Consider the following 20,632-nt stretch of genomic DNA (forward strand, 5'->3'; position numbering starts at 1 on the left):
AATATTCATGGTATAGGTAACACATTCCTAAAAATGTTGGAAACTGATAATATTAAAATCAATTCTACCTGACACTGGCATATCTTCAAAGATGCATATGTGCATACAAACACGGAGCACAACTGATTTGACATTTACTCTTACACTCTCAACAAACCTTAGTGAAGTAGTCAGGAACTGAACAAGATTGGTAACTATACACTATCTGATCCAATACAAATTAGGGAAAAGAAAATGTGGGATATATTTTGTACAATATATATATGGTTTGTTGAGATGATAATTACATTTTATTTGAAGAGCTATATATTCCTTTTTATTTTTAAAAAGTGCCAGTATTTTGTAATGAGCTAAAACAGCCATTGAAACAAGAATTGCATCTAATTGTGTAGACCTGTACATTAAGCAACCTTTTTTTCTTAATTTTTATATCTTCTATTTTGTCTATAGTCAATTCTTCATGATCTCCATGGATCAAAGTGTAACAGTAATGGAAAAAATCTAAAGTGCTAGCTATTTCAATTTGGGTTTGGAAAGCATGTTAGTACTTCATTTGAACAAAAGGGTATGTGTTCTAGGAATTCATAACAGTTCAAAATAATTTTATCCAGACCTTCCATGCTTAAAGGACCTTCCCTTACGTAGGAAAAGTTGCAGCGTCCAAACCTAGAGAGAGTAAGATAAAAACAAACCTCAGATTGTAAATCTGGATGTTAGGCATAGTAGAGAAATTGTGACTAAGAAAATGAAATGACTCGTTACCATTTACAGAATGGCAGTAGTTATTTGAATATACTTTGCTAGTAAAATGAGTTGTTGCATAATTCCGTATTTTCCCCAAAACCTGTTCCCCAATATGTTGATAGTGAAACTAGTACCATTTAAATTCTGATTCCTGCATTATGCCTTCCTTAGTTACATTCATACCAGTATGAATGGTCATTGATTTCTGCACAACCCAAATTATAGACACCCTCAGAGGGAAATAACTTTTATATGGTTTTTCACTGAACATTCATTTCCCCAGAGTTTTAAAAGTGACAGTTTACCAATTCAAGACTGTTATTTTTGGAAGAAATGGGAAATTAATAGGAATTTTCACAAGAAAAGTAAAAGTTTCTTTGGGTGCTGGGCATCATGGAAAGCTTTGTGTCTTTTGCACTGCACCTGTATATGTTCTCTGAATTCAAACAGTCCTGTACAAAGGAGTCTGGTATACTGCTCCACTATAGGAAGTGGCTCTTCAGTTACATTTTCTGTGATGGTCACCCTAAACTTACCAATATTATCACTTATGGCCATTTAAAAAAATCAGTTATTCATTGATGTAATTAAAGCAGTTGGTTATCTAATGGAATTGTTTAATGCATAGAGAAATATTATGTTCCAATGTACTCATTTTAAAATAAGAAAACATAACGTGTTGTGGCAAAGCTAGGATGCAAATGAAGCAAATAACTCTTCTTACCTTACCTGGAGATGTGGATTGACCTTACTTCGATCTACTCTATGGATTGATTTGATTGTGACACCTAAACTTGTGGGCTGAGGAGTAATTTCTGTTTTAGTTTGGGGGCATTACTGCTTGTAAGAGTAGAAGTTAGTAGCTTTAAGAAGAGTGTGCCCTGAGATATCAGTGCCATTACTTGTCATTCAATCAGCAAAATTTCATTCCTTTGGGTCTTAGAATTTTTAGGTTTTGAGATGCTCTAATTGAAAGAAGAAAAGTAAATAATTGACAACTTAATTTATTATCAATTAACACCTTAGATTACAGGTAATGTTCAGAGAATGATTTAGTAGCCAATTAGCAGTAATACTTTGTGAAAACTTGGAAATTGGACACAAGGGAGGTACCTGGATGAGGGGAGGTGATTGCATATACAGTTGGCCTTCCGTATCTGTGAGTTCTATATCTGAGAATGCTTCCAACCTGAGATTGAAAATATTTGGAAAAAAACAAAAGTAACAATACAGCAATAAAAATAATACAGATAAAACACAATATAGTATTTATATAATATTTATATAACATTTGCATTATAATAGGTATAAGTAATCTAGAGAGGATTTAAACTATACAGGAGGATGTGTGTAGGTTACATGTAAATACTATGACATTTTATATCAGAGACTTGAGCATCCTTGAATTCTGGTATCTGCTAGGGTCCTAGAACCAATCCCGCATGGATACCAAGGGATGACTGTGTCTTGGAATATCTGCAAAACCCAGACACGGCTATTTAAGAAGTACTATTTCATAAAGCTTCCCCATAAGACATATCCTAATTTTGATTACTTGTTCATATATGAGAATGGTCTGATTTTTTAAAAAATAATTTTAAAATACTACTTTAAATGATGTTTCAAATAATTACTGTTTTGAGAAGTATCTTAAAAGCCACCCTCTCCCCAGTTTGGAACCGGTTTTGGATCTGTAAGAGCAAATCCACACATACCTGTTTCCTGACACTGAACCAAATAATTATGGGAAGACAAAGTGTTGAGTGAAGACCTTTATTAGAAATGGTGTCTGTAAATTCAAACCCTGTAAACACTTGAATTTTTCAGCTCTAGTCAAGAAACAGATTATTTAGAATTGGTTACTTAAATCCATTGTGATTTTTTTTCCTTGTTTCTCCTGGGGCTTACCCCAGGAATTCCTGAATTGAAGTCTGTTGAAGAAAAAAGTTGATATGTGAACAAGATGATATAATATGAAGAGGTAAAAGAGAATGGATATTAAAATCATATGCTAAGATTATCTGGGGATTTTGTCATTGATTTTACACATCTTTCCATTACCTTAGCTGGTTAAAAATAAAGAAGATAGAATCCACAGCAAAGCAGAGTCAGGATATTTTTATTCAGCACTAGTTTTGATAACATTTTGACAATAATATTTTTCTTAAAATAGATCAGTGTTTCCGTAAGTTGTTTCTAATTTCCAATGGCAAACAGAGATTCAAAGAGTTGCATTTAGTTCTTGTTCACATAAGAATATTTTCTGATTCACTTAATTCAACATTTCTATTGCATCCCTACTGTGTAAAAGGCATGGTGATATATTTTGGTTGAGTTGGGGAATTTAAAGTCTCTCTATCTCTAATACCAAATAATTTTCATGAAAAGGATAAATTTTTCTGTCCATTGTGTTTTTATTAGACTGTATAGTCTATGTTTGTTTTTTCCATTTAGTTTCTCAGCTTACTGAAATAGGGTTTTCAGCTAGAATAGCAGAGTATTGTTGATGGCTATCTCTGTGCATTCATTGTTTTCTTGGTTTACTATATTCTAGAAATAAAAGTGTGTTTAACTTACTGTCGTCTACATTCTGTCCCTGCAGATTATTTTGTCAAGTGCTTTGTCCAGCCTAATTTAAATCACTTATAAAATATGGCCTTGAGTGCAGCCCTTAGAAGAGAAATATGTGCCACTTTATGGCCCATGTATCTTACAAATAAGAAAGGTTTCGGATGGGCAATGTGGAGTTTCTTTGTTCAGATTTCTTTTACTGCATCAGAACACACTGTCTTACTCTATCTTAAATAGTAATTTTCCTTCTGGGCTATAAATATATTTCAAATACTTCATCCTAATTCTGTTTTCTTGAAGGCAAGCTTTCTTAATTTAGACTTTTAATCTTTTTATCATCAATACTGTATCTTGTTTTATTACTTTTCTCTGAATACCTTCATCTGTGCAGATGTCTTGCTGATAATGAAATTGACTGGAACTCTGGCTAGATGTCCTGTCAAATCAGAACATCCTGTCTCTTGACCTCTTTCATCCACTTTCTTTGGTAAATCTCTTTTGCAACTGAGAATATACTGGAGAAGTTATGGTCAACATCGTCTTTTAAGAACCACGTATGTTTGTTAGCCCAAATTTCTGTATGTGAGACACTACCATAAAACAAAATCAAAACATCTCTTTATCTGAGAACTTCCAATTCGAATCTGCTGCTATCCACATTTATTGGAGCCCCTCATACTGAGTTATTTCTCTTCAATTATAACATTTTGGTCAACTTACATGAAAAAAATGCCTGACCATGTCTTCCATGATGAATGCATCTGCAGATTGTTCTTTTGGAATGCACATTTTATTCCACCTGACTTTTCTCAATCTTCTGTGCTAAGAAACTAAACAACTTTTTTTTTTTTTTAACCTCAAACATAAATTTGAGACCAGCCCTACATCTGTCTGGTCAGAATGAAATTATAACCGTGACTGTAATAATGGAGTCTTGACTACTGAAATCTTGCAAACACTTCATATCTTGTCTTAAAGGGCTACTTAACCATTTCTGAAATATCATGGGAAGTATGCAGCTAATCTACAGTTGGAGTAGAACTTAGTTTTCATGAAAACTGTCAAGAGGCTAGATCCTAAGATTTGGAAATTATCTAATCCTGGCATTGCATTCTATATCAAAGACAGTTTTATTATTTTAACTAATATCATAAATAAAGGCATTATTATAATATCACAATCAATCATACTAAATTCATGTAAGAGGTCAGCACAGTTGACCACTCTGCATCCTTTTGATGCAGCCTAGTTTTGCATTGGGTTCCTGAAGTCGTGCTCCATTTCCAAAGAGAGAATAGACAATTATAAGAAATGCCAATAGACAGTCTAAGTTCAGTTTGTTTTATTTCAATATTTTAAAAGTGTTTGACTCCATTTTTAATATCTTAATGCTGAGATATTGTACCATCTGTGTTGGGTAGTAAAAACTTAAGGTGTTTATTGGAAGAATGGACAATTGCATCATTAATCTTAATGACCTTTAAACTTTTTATGAGATGATCCAAATAAGTTTCTAATACATAATAATTTTTAAAACTGAGAAATTGTGGTAAATGACTAATTTATTTCCTACAATGGGAAAATCAGAAGATCCCTAACTTGTAAACCAAATGAGACTGTTATAAAAATAATCAAAGATAAGCCAACTAGTCAATGATCCAATATGTAAAAGTGGAGAGAAAAAATGTCATAGGGCCATTAATTGTAAAATCTCCCACAAAAATATAGAATGTAGAATTTGAATTTAGACTTAGAATTGCTGAAAATAAAAACAATAAATGATACAGCAAGGAAAATATATGCAGAGTATCATTGCCTCCTCTGTTAAATACAGAAAAAGTCAAATATAGGCAAAACACCCATCTTTTTTATATGCAAGACTTTTTTCTTTTCTTTTGACTTTAATTCTTTAAAGACATTCTTTAAATGTCTCTAACATTTATTTTGAAGTGAAAAATGGACGTGATGTTGCCAAATCCATAATCAGCTTGAATTTAGTAGCTTCTGTGTTTCAAACTGCTCTCTAAATCTGCCAGTTTTGCTTAATTTTAAATTGCAATTATTGTAATACACTAATGTATTTAGTACGCTAAGAATGACTGGCTTAGAAATAGAATTATATTGACTTAAAACAGAAAAATCCCAAATTAAGATTTTTGTTTATGTGTATATAGAAACAGGCTTTGGTTTTTACCCATTTATGATGCCATAATTTGCAAGCTATTGTTTTGAATGTCTGGGTTTCCTCAGTTTTTTTCTGTGGAAAGAGATGGTTTAACTTTTCATGTATTCCGCTAGGCAGATGAAGGCCTGACTTTTTTGTGGATGGTTTCAGGATATGCCTGCTCTTCAATAGTGTCTGTTGCTTTTGTTTTGTCGTAATCAATAACTTTGAGTATTCTGTTTTTAAACTCCTAAATTTTCATTTGAAAAAAAATAGTGCTCTACATACTTTTTTTTTTTTCTTTTTTTTTTTTTTTTTTGAGGCGGAGTCTCGCTCTGTAGCCCGGACTGGAGTGCAGTGGCTGGATCTCAGCTCACTGCAAGCTCCGCCTCCCGGGTTCACGCCATTCTCCTGCCTCAGGCTCCCGAGTAGCTGGGACTACAGGCGCCCGCCACCTTGCCCGGCTAGTTTTTGTATTTTCAGTAGAGACGGGGTTTCACCGTGTTAGCCAGGATGGTCTCGATCTCCTGACCTCGTGATCCACCCGTCTTGGCCTCCCAAAGTGCTGGGATTACAGGCTTGAGCCACCGCGCCCGGCCAACTATTCTCACGCCTTTTCTTGTTTTCTATGAAAACTGGACTGGGTAAATAAAGCTATGACTATAGCAGAAATCGTCGAATACAAAAACATTTTGGTCAGTTGACATCACTGGGTCATGTAACTTGACCTCTGAGAGTGACAGTGCATTTTTTTATGATTGCAGAAAACTTGCCATTTGATTTTTTTGTACAGTTCTGAAGATGAACTATAAGTACTCCTTCTAGTTATATATTTGATACACACAGAAAAACTTCAAGATTGTCAATAATGTTCTACATTGAAAGAATCTTATGAAAGGATTCTAAAAGTAGAAAAGGGCATTGGTTGTTGGCTTATCCTTTAAATTATGCCCCTCACACAATCCATCCTTGGGTTAAAAGGAAGAGTCAAAAGGGTTGCAATTGTAGCAACAATGAATGCATTAGTCCTTCAGTGATCCCAGTGAAAGAGGTAAGTATCCCTGTAGTAGAGGACCATGTGCAGAGGTTGGATGTGCAGAGGCCAAAGGCTTAAGGAAGGTCACACAGCAGGGCAATGGAACTTCCAAGAAAGACATCAGGGATCCCCACATACCATTCCAGGCTTTAAGAGCTACAGCCCTTGCCTTCTCTCTTGGTGATCTTCAACACTTTAAATAGGGGATTCAGCCCCTTTGAGCCCCACTACAGTGGTCCCTTACAATGCCTGACAAGGCAGGGTGCATCTTCATTCTCCTCCCACATGGTTCCTTTATCTGTTCAAGAGCCAATGAGAAATCCAAATGGCCAGCCTGCTTAATGTCAAGAAAGCCCATGTGTATATCTCTTTCAGCACGTAATTCCTTCATATACCTCTTTTTTCCCAATTACCCACTCCCTCTTCCACTTCCCTAATCCCTTCCCAAGTAGGGTACATTTTTTTTTTTTCTTTTGCTCTCTCTCTCACTCTCTCTTTTCTGTATCTCTCGGAAATCAGACAGGAGTTCAGAGCACTTTCACTACCTTTTATGAGGTAGATTGTGATGTCATAGATGGGGGCAGGGCTAGTCAACTTTCTACCCACCTCCCAACCTGTGCTGAGGGAGCTCCGATCGGGAGTGGAAGCAGTGATTCCTCCATGGTGAGTAACTTGACTTTCTAATCTAATGTCTTTCATTGTAATCATGAATTCTGAAGGCAGGGGGGGTTGGATTTTAGGGAAATGAAAATGTGTCCACTTAAGGCCTCTTAATGTTAACCAAATTTGGGCAAAGGACCTATTTATTCTTTATGTGGGTCAGAAATTCCACAGCACAGATATATTCTTCAGTTGTGGTCTAAATTTGAGAAGTGAAAATGGTATTTTTATTTCTTTATTTCTCAGTCTTTCTTCCCATTGGGACTGAAAGTCATGGCATATGTGGAATGAGTCCATTCTATAATCTCTTTGTGAGCTTCTCTAAGGAAGGCTAGTCAGTAGGATGTATTCTTTGTTTGGAAGATTTCAGGGTCATGAAATATCCTTTACTGATGTTTGCCATGAGAATCAGTGGGCCCTTCTAAAATCATGGAGGTTAAAATGTACATGAGGATTTTCAACAAATACTTCGGGTGTTAACAAATAAAAGCCTTCTAATGCAGTGACTAAAATGGTGATTTTTTGAAAAAAGTTACAACTCCTGCAAGTTTAAGAGGTCACAGCCATTTCAAGGTGTCACAGCCAGATTTACTACCCATTTTTGTTGTTGCATGTCATAACACTGATGCTGTTTCATAGGGTCTCTTGGTAGTTAAGAGGTATGAAAAGCTGTTGTTGTTTCATTTGGGTTTCTATTATATTACTGATTAGTTCTTTTATATGCCTTAGTATTTAGAAAGAAAAGATCAACTGGAGTGGACACTTTTCTCCACTTCTTTTCTTGTTCTCTCCTGGGTACTTACTAAAACTGTCAAGATGCAAACTTTTGTATAAAAGGGTAAAGGGAGTTCATGGAGGTGGTTGACTCTTTAAGGGATATCAAAGCACTGGGGTGGGTATTCTTGCAAGTGTTTGACCATCAGAATGTGAAACCCTGTTTTTTTTCATAGGATGGGATGAAAGCATCCTGGTGTGGATTATGAGTATTATAAAATATGTAAAGAGGGTATCATTCTTTTTTTTTTTTCTTTTCCAAAATATACATCCCTGGTTAGCTAGCCATGATGAATATTTGTGTTGGAGAATTGGTTTCAGTTTAAAATGAAGAGTCCTTTCTGTCTCATCAATAGCTTCTTTGTTATGCATGAATTCCTGTCCCCCAAAGTTACACGCTTTTATATTTAAAAGCACTATAGCAGATACGGCCCTCTTTAGTACCCTGGGGTTGGGGAATGAGTTTTGAAGTTATTTGATACCTAAGTTTTCTAACCTAAATAAGTGACTATAATGGTAAAGATTTCAGGCCTGATAAAGAAAGGGCCATAACTGGCCAATAGGAAGATTTTGATGACAGTCACCTGTAGGCAATCTAGTATTGCAATGTGGGCAATAATGCCAATGTCTTATATGTTGGCTTATCCCTCTCAAGTCTCTGACCTACCTTCCATTAAAAGTACTAGACCCCTGAAACCCAGGTAGAAGCAAACCTTCAGTGCCAGAAAAATCTGATGTCTAATCATAGTTCAAGTTTTTAATGTCTTTTATCAACCCCTCATACAGCTGCCAGGTAAGAAATGCTCATATTTTCAAACCCTTGGGACACAATCATCTTTAAACTTCGTGAGTTAAGAACGGTTGTGTTGTGCGCTTGTGCAAATTCAGAGAGTCTATCATGGAATGCGTTGTGCATGCACTTAATTATCTTCATGTGCATGTTTCATTTATAGTGATGTTCAGTGTTTTTTTTTTAAATTCATTTTGTATGTATTAAAAGTTTAATTTTAAACTACATACATATATGGTGCTCTAAAGGAGACAGTGAAATGGAATGGAAGTTGCATTAATTTGGGGTCTGAACACTTAGTATGCTAGTTCTATCACTGTGCTTGACTTGTTAGGTAACTCTAAGTAAATTACTCAGATCTCTAGGGCCTCAGTTTTCGTCATCTGTAAAATGATGGTAGATGATCAAAAAGAGATATTCTAATGCATCCCTGCTCTAAAATTATATGGTTTTATGGTATATTATTGAAGAAATGATTTATGGGAAAATAATTGAATAGTTGATGAAATATAGTTTTTTTTTATTTTGTGCATACAATTATTAAACCCAGAAAAAAACATTCAATGGAAACAAGGTTTTAAAATGTGCTGCCTATTTGATATAATGCTATTTGGTTAATAATATATGTGACTGAGCCATTTCTTTTAAATAGACAAAATCATTGGATTAATCTGCTAAATCTAAACCACACAGAAAGTTATATACAAATTGACATATGAAGAGAGGCAGAATCCATGATAGACAGCTACATAGTGATTTTGGAAGACCGATTCATGTTTTAACTCCATACTTTTGTGTTATTAATGGGGATGTAAAAAACATTTACTGGGTAATAGATGTAGCTGATCTTACGGGGGCTTCAAAGTTTTAAATTACCTATGTCATATTGCAGGAAATCTCATGTGGTTTTGGAAGGGTGGGTGAGTAGGGAATTGGTGAGTATGGAATTATGTACTATGGGGGATAGAAAAAAAAAGTGTAAAGCCTTGCTCTTGAATTTGAGGAATGTGCAACGTCTTTGGGGAGTCTATACATGTGTCAAGTGCCAACTTAGAAATGAATACAGTAAGTGCCAAAATAAATATCCCTGTGGCCTGGGTGGGCTGGATTGCACTGGGGAGTCTTATAACAAGCTGATACTTTTAGCTAGCTGAGAACAGAATGGTTTCGATTTTTGTGTTATTGTATATAAAAAGGACACGGAATTGTTCCAGGTCTTCAAGACCACAGAATTGTAAATGGAGCTGAAGATATCTTGTGTTCAGACATAACATGTGTCAAAATGTATTGCTTATAGTTCAACCTCATACTTTATCTGAACCCTTTTCCCCTAAATCATATGCTGACTGTACTAGATGAGATACACGTCTTTGGAAGAATTGAGGAGGCAGCAAGTGAGTGAACTGAGTAATTATAAAGATATAATCAGGTATTTAGTCAGTTACACGAAACTCCACATGATCACTCACAGTCACAACTATGGAAGAGAAATACATAAACGGCAGAGGAAGGAAAGAGGAAGACTCTAGCTTGGAGATATTCTGGTATTGTGATAAAAGCGGAAAGGTATCATTATTTGGGGATATCATTAACAGATTTAGAAATGTCAGATGGTGATGGAAATGTCCACATCAGCTAATGAGAATCCATGTAACCGAGATGATTTTATGAAGCAGTTTCCTTGGGCACTAAGCAAGAATAACATCAGTTTCTCCACCCTTTAACAGCCAATATTGACAAGGTTTTAACACTAAGTAAAACTGAACATGATTATGCAAGTCTCCTTCCCATGTACTCTTGGAAATAGGTTATTGATTTGGGCATGATCTATTTACATTGACGAAGAACACTTACATTTGAAAGCCTCTCTGTTGCTGTAGATTCGCAGAAGATTTGCAGTGGATATTTTGCCTCACATAGGGAAAACTGTTTTTGTATTTCTTGCCATTCAAATCTCTTCCAAATTATTACCTTAGCCATTCTGAAAGACTGGAATTCCACAATTAGAACTGCTGTCGCCTAGCCCCTTTACCAGATTCTAAGAACTTAGTAAGTAAACAAGGACTCAGTTTAGATCATCCAGTGACATGGCTTCTAATTTCCTATTGTGACATCAGAATTAGCTTCTAGAATTTGTTTTCTCAGGAAATCACTTTCAAAGACTAAATTTTTCTGTTTGGGAATGGTGAAGTAGTATGATCAAAGGTAGTTTAACAAAGCAAGAAATACTTTCCTAGCGCTAGTTTCTTAAAAAAAAAAAAAAAAAAAAAAGATCAAGCAGAAGTTAGATTATGTTTATTTCAAGTGAACAATGATGAAAATGATAACTATTCTTTCTTCCTCCTAAGTGTCACTGGAGGTCATTTTAGAAATAAAGCATCAGTCACAGCTATAATTCAACAAAGTCATTGAGTATGTAATATGGGATATTCCCTATTCTATATATGATGGATTCATAGAATAAACATGGAAAACAAGCACATGCACTAGTAACTATGATTATAATAATCACTTTAAAAGAAATACATATTATGACCGTTTTTGTAGAAAACGATAAAGGGGTGTGATTTTTTTTTTTTTCGAGCCTTCACACATAACTGAATAGGAGTTTTCCAGGTGGAAGAAGAGGGAGGAATATCTCAGAAAAGAAACGAAATATCCATAGCATTGAGGTATATAAGTATTCCAGGATAACTGGACCTGAAAAGGTCCTAGAGGGCTGGAAAGATGGAGAAAAGTAAAAAATGTGAGGTTGGTGCTGGATATCAAAGAATTTCTTCTGACTCATGCTGATTTTAATAAGTAGTATTGATAAATGATCAGGATTATCTGCATGCCAGCTAAGCAGGGGGTTTGGGGGAGACTATTAAAATGCAGGATCCTGGGCCATGTTGCAAACTTCTTGAATCAGGAATGGTAGGGAGTAGGTTCTTGGAATCTGTAATTAACTACCCCATCCCACTCCCCAACACACACCAGGTGATTCATTTTTCACACCAAAGTTTTAGAATCCCTGCAAGGCAACAGAACTGACTCATTCTGTTTCTATGTTCTTAGAAGCAGTTTCAGAGTAAAATAATTGAAGTATCATATTATTAAAAGGTTTTGGAAAAAATACGAGTTAAGGGTAATAAAAGAATATTCTCAAGAACATTGGTTTAAATTGTGATTAAGCATGAGAACTAAAAGATGGTTATTGCATATAAATAATCAGTGATACTATTAAATCTCTAGATATCTAGATAGATCTAGATATCTCAGACATCTATATAGATCTAGATCTATATATATCTAGATCTAGATATCTAGTTATTTTTAGCTTTTATAGATATCTCTTGCCAATGATCTGTGGCTCTGTCATTGCCCTTCTTACACCAACTAAAGCAAATACAACCTTGGGTGGTTCTAAAAAGATGTTCCAGGCAAAATTATTTATCTCAAGACCTACTCTTTTACTTAACTAAATACCAAGCAGAGAACAGCAGCAGTTATGTGGTTTTGATTGTTACAGATCTGAAGAATAGAAGTTAAATAGTGTTAAAATTATAAGAACGATATTGCCATTAGGTGTGAATTTGGAAACCAACTCTCTCTTTTATAATTGACGAAACTGGGCAACATTCTTAACCTCCCTGGGCTTTTGCTTTTTATTAGAATAGTGATAGATTTTTATTAGAATAGTGTTAGCTACTCAGAGAGATAATTGCTCATGGTAAATATTCAAAATATCAACAGTTATATTAAGATAAACTGAAGGATTAGTATGCGCCAGGCATTGTATGAAGCATTTAAAATGCACTATGAGATAGTTTTTTCAATTATGCTCTGTTCAGAAACTTCTGAAATCCTCTGAAGGTCACAAAGTCAGTGGTTGGTATACAGTAGTGCTTCAGAAGACTTCTTTGATATTCTCCAACAGCATGGTGTATTTTTCTGTCATTTCTTGTATGACACTTTAACGTCATTATATTTCTCTCAACTAGTCTGTAAGCTAGTTATAATAGGAATATGTTCGAATGTTCTTTATTCCCTGGTTCCCTGCATAATGAACACATAATCTATGCTTAATACATTAACTTCTTTATCATCCCTCCTTCCATTGTAGTGAGGTATCACACCCAAAAAATCCCAATAATTGATTTTGAAATCTATCATTCCTTCATACTTCCATTCATTTATTTCTACGTGAAAGTGTCTGACTTCAAATGCTAGATTTCAAAGTACACTGTTTACCTAGGATTTGGGGCCAAAAATCAAACAATTAAATGCAATTATTTTTCTAGCTAACTTAATGCCTTTATAATTTACTCTGTCAATTTTTCAGATATATTATATAAACCCCTTTTAAGAAAAGATTATGCCACGGAAACCTACAGAATTTTTTCCCAAAAAGCTAAATGAATCAAATTAGTAATTTATTGTAAATAGAAATTTAAAAGTAACATGGTTGGTTGCATTTGCCCCCTTATGCAAAGGTTATGACATATAAATTATTATATAATTATATTTAAATATGAAATATTTTAAATTAAGTCTACTAAATATTTAATGCCCACTATTGTATTAAAAATTTGTATATAGCCTTTTACATATTTTAATTTAGATTCAACTACAAATGATGAAACACGCAAATAGAGTTATTTCTCTCACATGGAATATATCTGTCTGTAGTTCAGGGAGAATAAAGTGAGCACAGAATCATCAAGGACTTTGACACCTCCTAACTTTATGGCCCATCTGTTCTCAAGTTCATCTTTTGGTCTAAGATTACTGCTAGTGTTCCATCTTTCCAATTTTCATGTAGGAAGAAGAGGTGAGAGGGTTAAACCAGGTGCTTCCTAGCTATGTTAGTCACCCTCAAGCATCCACCCTTCTGCCCTTCTTCCATATCCACTTTCATCACCATGCATATGGTTTGCTGCAAGAGAGACTGGTAAACACAATGTTTTAGCTAGGTACATTGCTGCCCTGATTAAAATTGGGATGCCACTAAGTAAAGAGAAGGGCTAATGAATATTAGATAAGCAACCAAGACAGGATGCTAAGAATAAGGATTAAATTACCCTTATGAGATTTGATTTGAAGTAAGCAAGAATTTGGAGATGGAAATCAAAACCTATTTTGGTTTTTTATTATTATACTTTAAGTTCTGCAGTACATGTGCGGAACATGCAGGTTTGTTACATAGGTATACATATGCCATGGTGGTTTGCTGCACCGATCAACCTGTCATCTACATTAGGTATTTCTCCTAATGCTACCCCTCCCCCAGGACCCGACCCCCATGAAAGGCCCCACTATGTGATGTTCCCTTCCCTGTGTCCATGTGTTCTCATTGTTCAACTCCCAATTATGAGTGAGAACATGTGGTGTTTGGTTTTCTGTTCTTGTGATAGTTTGCTGAGAATGATGGTTTCCAACTTCATCCATGTCCCTGTAAAGGACATGAACTTATCCTTTTTTAAGGCTGCATAGTATTCCATGGTGTATATGTGCCAAATTTTCTTTATCCAGTCTATCATTGTTGGGCATTTGGGTTGGTTCCAAGTCTTTGCTATTGTGAACAGTGCCTCAATAAACATATGTGTGTGTGTATCTTTATAGTAGAATGATTTATAATCCTTTAGGTATTTACCCAGTAATGGGATTGCTGGGTCAAATGATATTTCTAGTTCTAGGTCCTTAAGGAATCGCCACACTGTCTTCCACAATGGTTGAACTAATTTACACTCCCACCAACGGTGTAAAAGCAATCCTATTTCTCGACGTCCTCTCCAGCATCTGTTGTTTTCTTGCTTTTTAATGATTGCCATTCTAACTTGTGTGAGATGGTATCTCATTGTGGCTTTGATTTGCATTTCTCTAATGACCAGTGATGATGAGCATTATTTCATATGTTTGTTGGCTGCATAAATGTCTTCTTTTAGAGAAGTGTCTTTTCATATCCTTTGCCCACTTTTTGATGGGGTTGTTTGATTTTCTTGAATATGTAAGTTCTTTGTAGATTCTGAATATTAGCCCTTTGTCAGAGGGATAGATTGCAAAAATTTTCTCCATTCTGTAGGTTACCTGTTCACTCTGATGATAGTTTCTTTTGCTGTGCAGAAGCTCATTAATTTAATTAGATCCCATTTATCTATTTTGGCTTTTGTTGCCATTGCTTTTGGTGTTTTGGTCATTAAGTCTTTGCCCATGCCTATGTCCTGAATGATATTGCCTAGATTTTCTTCTAGGGTTTTTATGGTTTTAAGGTCTTAATGTTTAAGTCTTTAATCCATCGTCTCAGCCCCAAATCTCCTTAAGCAACTTCAGCAAAATCTCAGGATACAAAATTAATGTACAAAAATCACAAGCATTCCTATATACCAATAACAGACAAACAGAGTCAAATCATGAGTGAACTCCCATTCACAATTGCTACAAAGAGAATAAAATACCTAGGAATCCAACTTACAAGGGATATGAAGAATCTCTTCAAGGAGAACTACAAACCACTGCTCAATGAAATAAAAGAGGACACAAACAAATGGAAGAACATTCCATGCTTATGGATAGGAAGAATGAATATCGTGAAAATAGCCATACTACTCAAAGTAATTTATAGATTCAATGCTGTCTCCATCAAGCTGCCATTGACTTTCTTCACATAATTGGAAAAAAAAAAAAAAAACCCACTTTAAATTTCATGTGGAACCAAAGAAGAGCCCACATAGCCAAGACAATCCTAAGCCAAAAGAACAAAGCTGGAGGCATCACGCTACCTTACTTCAAACTATACTATAAGGCTACAGTAACAAAAATAGCATGGTACTGGTACCAAACCAGAGATATAAACCAACGGATCAGAACAGAGGCCTCAGAAATAACACCACACATCTACAACCATCTGATCTTTGACAAACCTGACAAAAACAAGAAATGGGGAAAGGATTCCCTAACCGTATGCAGAAAGCTGAAATTGGATCCCTTCCTTACACCTTATACAAAACCTATTCTTTGTAGTTTTTTGAAACTCGAAACTCATATTTAGTTGCTCTGCAAACAGTTTAAAAAGCTTTTTTCTATGTTTTTGAGGGAATTAAGATAGCTAACTCCTGCCTACAGCATACCAGCTTTTCTGGGAGGTGGAGGACTTTGTTTCCCAGTAGCCTTCTCTTGCTGAGTTATACTGGCAGATAGAAGCTGCCAATGAAGGCTTTGACTGGTACAATGATTCCCGTCTTATGAGGAATGTGAAAAGCATGGGGAAGAGTTAGGCTTGGGGTGCAGTTCTTACAAGTGTATGCCCTCCATTAAGTGGAACAAGAACTGAATGCTGATTTTCAATAGCTGGCTCTATGACCTGAGCAAGTTGCTTCACCTCTCTGAGCCCCATTTTCTCAGTGATAAAGGGAAAATGATATTAGTATCTACTTCATTGAGTTATTATTAGGATTAATGGTATTGATGTGCATGATACATTTAGCACAGAGTCCAGAATGTAGGTGTACTAAATAAATGAGTAGGTATTTTTTGTTATCTTCTCTGCCCACAAAAGACAATATAGTCTTTTGGATAATATTGGTGCCCTCCAGTTCTTATATCATGTCTACCCCAAGCAAGGTGCTTGACATAACAGCAGTGAGCAACCAGCCAAGGTATCTGCTCTCATCAAGATTGCATTCTTTTGTCACTCGGAGTCCTCAAGGAGTCACTGACAGAGAGGGGATAGTTGAAAATACAGAAAGGAATAACTTCAATAGAAGTGAAATAGTGATTGTCACATTTCACTCTGTAAATGAATCACATGGATAGCCAACCAAAATGGAGATTCCTGAAATCCACAATTCTGAAACTCAGGCCTGAGAAGGGATCAGGAATCTGTATTTTATTCCTAAATGTTCCTGATGCAGATGATTCATGGATCACACTTTTAAAAACACTGGTCTAGGAAGTGGAGGAAAGAGAAACCTATAGGCTATAGTGAGAATTTCTCCGGGCAGTTTAATCCCTTTCCTAGTCCCTTTTCTAGGAAAACTGGGTTTGCTTCTTTAGGCTGATTCAGTCTAGCCTAGTTTGGATAATTCTTTACTATAGGAAGCTTATTGTAGTTACCCACGGTAGGATGTTTAAGAACATCTTTGGCTTCTCCCAACTAGATGCCTGTAGCAACTTTTATTCTCCAGCAGTGATAATCACAAATGTCTCCAAACATTGCTGAATGTATCCTGGAGTGGGTGGCAAAATTACCTGCAGATGAGAACCATAGGACTAGTTGAAATCTTGACCTTTCACTTAGCATATACCTACTGCTTTAAATGGAGCTTTTCACATCTTCCCTCTGGAAGGGTGGAAGATGGCAGATAAAATAGTTCAAGATTTATCTGCCAACCTCATTTCCAGCCGGGTGTGAGTAGGTGGAGGTACACTTCTGTAAAAGAAAGACCCCTGAGAGCCTATCACAGTCATCCTCTAGACATAACCTTCCTACAAAGGTCTCCATTTGCATCTTTGCCTGGTTATCCCCAAATCTTCCTGTCTTAGAGCTTGTGCATTTCTATTCCCAATGGTAAAAATGTTTTCATATCACTTTTTTAGAAAACCTTTTCATATATCATTACATATTTACCTAGTCTCTCTGTACATTTTAAAATTTTTGCTCATGCCTGTAAATCCCAGCACTTTGGGAGAGGCCAGGGCAGGCGGATCACAAGGTCAAAAGATCGACACCACACTGGCCAACATGGTAAAACCCCGTCTCTACTAAAAATACAAAAATTAGCTGAGCATGGTGGCATGCACCTGTAATCCCAGCTACTCAGGAGACTGAGGCAGAAGAATCGCTTGAACCCGGGAGATGGAGGTTGCAGTGAGCCGAGATCGCGCCACTGCACTCCAGCCTAGCGACAGAGCAAGACTCCGTCTCAAAAATAAATTTTTACATGGTGAGAGAATGAGTAACTACATTTTAAAAAATAAGAAAAAACTAAAGTGATACTTAAAATAATAGTTTTAATAATGTTAAGAACATAAGGCTAAGGATTCCCTGGAGATTCAAATTGTTTCTGTGTTTGTTCATATATATTACGATGATGAGTAACTCTGCAATGCTGAAATTAGTGCTAGGTGAGCCCTAAAAACCAAGCAAGTTGTAGGTAGAAGCTGAAGAAGTTGCATGGCTTAGCATTCATTTTTTAAAAGAAAATTGGAGAACTGTAACAGGCAGTGACTTCAGATATAACAGAAATCATGCTTTCTTTCAAAAATATACCTGTAGTATAATTGAATAACTTTTCCTGGCATTTTTTAATGTATCAGGTAAAGGAATAATGAGGCAACCTTTACATTGTGTAATAAATATGGAGGTGATTTAACTTTGTCAAAGGCTAGATTCACAGAGACTCTAAGATAGCAATTGTGCCATGAGGAAACTTTCATCTTAAGCATGATTTTTAGTGGGTGTAAGATACTGTATCATACCTTCTACAACCCTTTAATGTTTATGTTTGTTCCTTGGTTAAAAGTTATCATCTTATTGGAAGTTAAAGGTAGTCCTTTTTTTTTTCAAGGAAATTTTCCAATTTCATGAACTTGAGGCTTTCTTTCAAATAAACCACTAATTTTTTTTAATTTTTTTTTTTTTTTAGCAGCACTATTATGCATTTCCAGTCCTCTGAGGATTCGATTTCCTTTAATCTGTTGTTTTGAAAGTTTCTTGTATAACCCATCCTCGTTGCAAGGGAACAGACAATATGTTGTCCATCCACGGAGGCTCTTTGTTGGACCAAAGAGATGATATTTCCAGTTTTAGATTGAAGGGAACCCTTTGGCGCTTTTGCTGAATTTTCCCTAAAGTACATTCACTCCAGGAGAAACAGACTAGAAGGTTTCAATTAGGCCAACAAAGCCCTGGCAGGCACCTATATGGAGAAGTATCCTAGCTTGTTAGGAGAACCACCTTACATCTTTTATTTAAAGGCAGTTGGAACTGTGGTATATTGATAATGCACTATACCTGAGGACAGAGGTCATGCGCTTGAATCCTGGTAATTGTCTATTAGGTAGCAAGTTCTTCCTCCCTAAGCCTCAGTTTCCTATCTGTCGAATGATGTGCCTAAAGTGATGTAGCACTTTTTTTTTTTTTTTTTTTTTTTGGTGAGAATTAAGTGATAGTAGCATATAGTAGAGATTTAATTGGTTGGGAGGTTCAATATGTTTTGAACCTTGAAAAAAATAAAGTATATTAACCAGTAGACAAGTGCTAATCAACTTTTATTGATTATTAAATTGATGCATAAGACCAGCCAACTGATAAATAATTGATGTTCAGGGACAGCCTGCACCGAGCAAACATAAGAGAATCCTTCACAGCACAGATCATCTCCATAATCCCCATTTGCACAGCAAATCCCAGTATGGCTTATATGGTTCTAGCCTTAGTGGTGAACATATGAGTAAAGGGGGCAAAAAGGTACTTATTCATTAAGACCCAGAAATCTAGCTATGGCAACATGACCACACACACAAAGTCTTGGAGGACAAAGCAGTAAATAAGTAATGATTTGATTCTAGAATAAATGGCAACCAGATTTAAGGTGGAATCACCAAGGACAGGCTCATCAATGAGCTGACAGCTCCTATTGAAAGAGTGGTCTACCTTCATTTTTTGGTTGACTTTTCTTTTTATGCTGCACTCCAAAGCCAAATTTAAGGGCCCCAAGCATGTTTCCTGTGTTCTATATTTTGGAATCTGTATTTCCTGACCATTCTCTGTAATTGGAAAAAGATAAGATTATAACTAGGCTTACCCCATGAGTACTTCAGGTGGAAGAAGAAAACTTCTTTTAGAAGTACTTTTCTCTTGTTTTGCTAGGGCTTATCATGCCCTCATGCTATGCTGGTCATCTGTTGGAATACCCTCTCCTGTGGAGCGAAGACCCTGGGCCTGAGGCACCAAGGAGTTCTAATAAATTAAAATGAAGATCCCAAAAGAACTTCCCAAAGGTACCCAGAGGTGATGTAATAATCTTTTATAGTCACAGACTTCTCTAAAATTTAACAAGTACTTTATTTTCTCACTTGGACCTCAGAATAACTCACAAAAGTATATTGTTATTAACCCCCTTTTACAATTGAAAAAATAGAAACTCCAAGAGATTACAGAGTGTCCAAACTTTCACAGCTAGTAACTGGGACAGCCAAGACTTAGAGCCAGTTTCTCTAATGTATTATCTTGTTCTTTGTGCAGTGTAAGGATGGTGCTGGTATCTCTGTGCTCTGTAGACTAGTGGTTGAACAAGATATACAGGGAATAGCATGTTTCAGCTGGTACAGATGATAACAGGTAATATGTATTAGGTTCTTTATAAATTATATTATCAGTCTCACATTTCATGGTGTGTGCTGCATGACACATTAAAAGATTATGTTGTAAAAGTTTTTAAATGTTTTGATAAATAAGTGGTATATAATGTTTAGGGATAAGGAGAATTAGAAGTTGTATTTAATCAAGTTTTTCTGTGAACATGTAGACAGTTTTGTTGGTTGCTGGCAAGAAAATGAAAAAGTAGAAGATGATGTTCCCTACTATTTGACTAATTCATATCTCAGGTGAATCATGATTGCAAGATTGGAAGTTTGTACAACTTTTCTCCTCTTATGGCTTAAGGAAGTTCACCTCATTACTGTTTTGTCACTTGACTCACGCTTGTGAACAGTTAAAACACATCATAAGGCATGTTTCCCTCCACATAAATGACATCAATAGCCAGGAATAAAGACTTAGGGCAGGAAAAGCCTATGGGAGATCTGACTGGTCAAAGAAGACTGAATGTTCTACCCAGATATGAATTTTATGAACTTTCAAGTGGACCCAAAAAAGTTAACTTTTCTCTATTTTGATTTTCTCATATAT

General features: G+C 35.8%; 1 protein-coding gene across 7 annotated transcripts in view; it reads left to right on the top strand.

Annotated features, from left to right (window-relative positions):
• CTNNA2 (catenin alpha 2) overlaps positions 1-20,632 on the top strand; it is a 1,159,566-nt gene that overhangs the window by 1,123,286 nt on the left and 15,648 nt on the right. For 2 of the 7 annotated variants that reach the window (XM_023224974.1, XM_023224973.1), the window contains one exon: positions 7,035-7,178. The exons of the other annotated variants lie outside the window; for them this stretch is intronic. In XM_023224974.1, coding sequence (XP_023080742.1) covers positions 7,035-7,178 — 144 coding nt within the window. The remainder of the gene's footprint in view (positions 1-7,034; positions 7,179-20,632) is intronic. 7 annotated transcript variants of the gene reach the window in all.

Source organism: Piliocolobus tephrosceles, chromosome 15 (assembly GCF_002776525.5).
Source record: "Piliocolobus tephrosceles isolate RC106 chromosome 15, ASM277652v3, whole genome shotgun sequence".
Classification (NCBI taxonomy): domain Eukaryota; kingdom Metazoa; phylum Chordata; class Mammalia; order Primates; family Cercopithecidae; genus Piliocolobus; species Piliocolobus tephrosceles.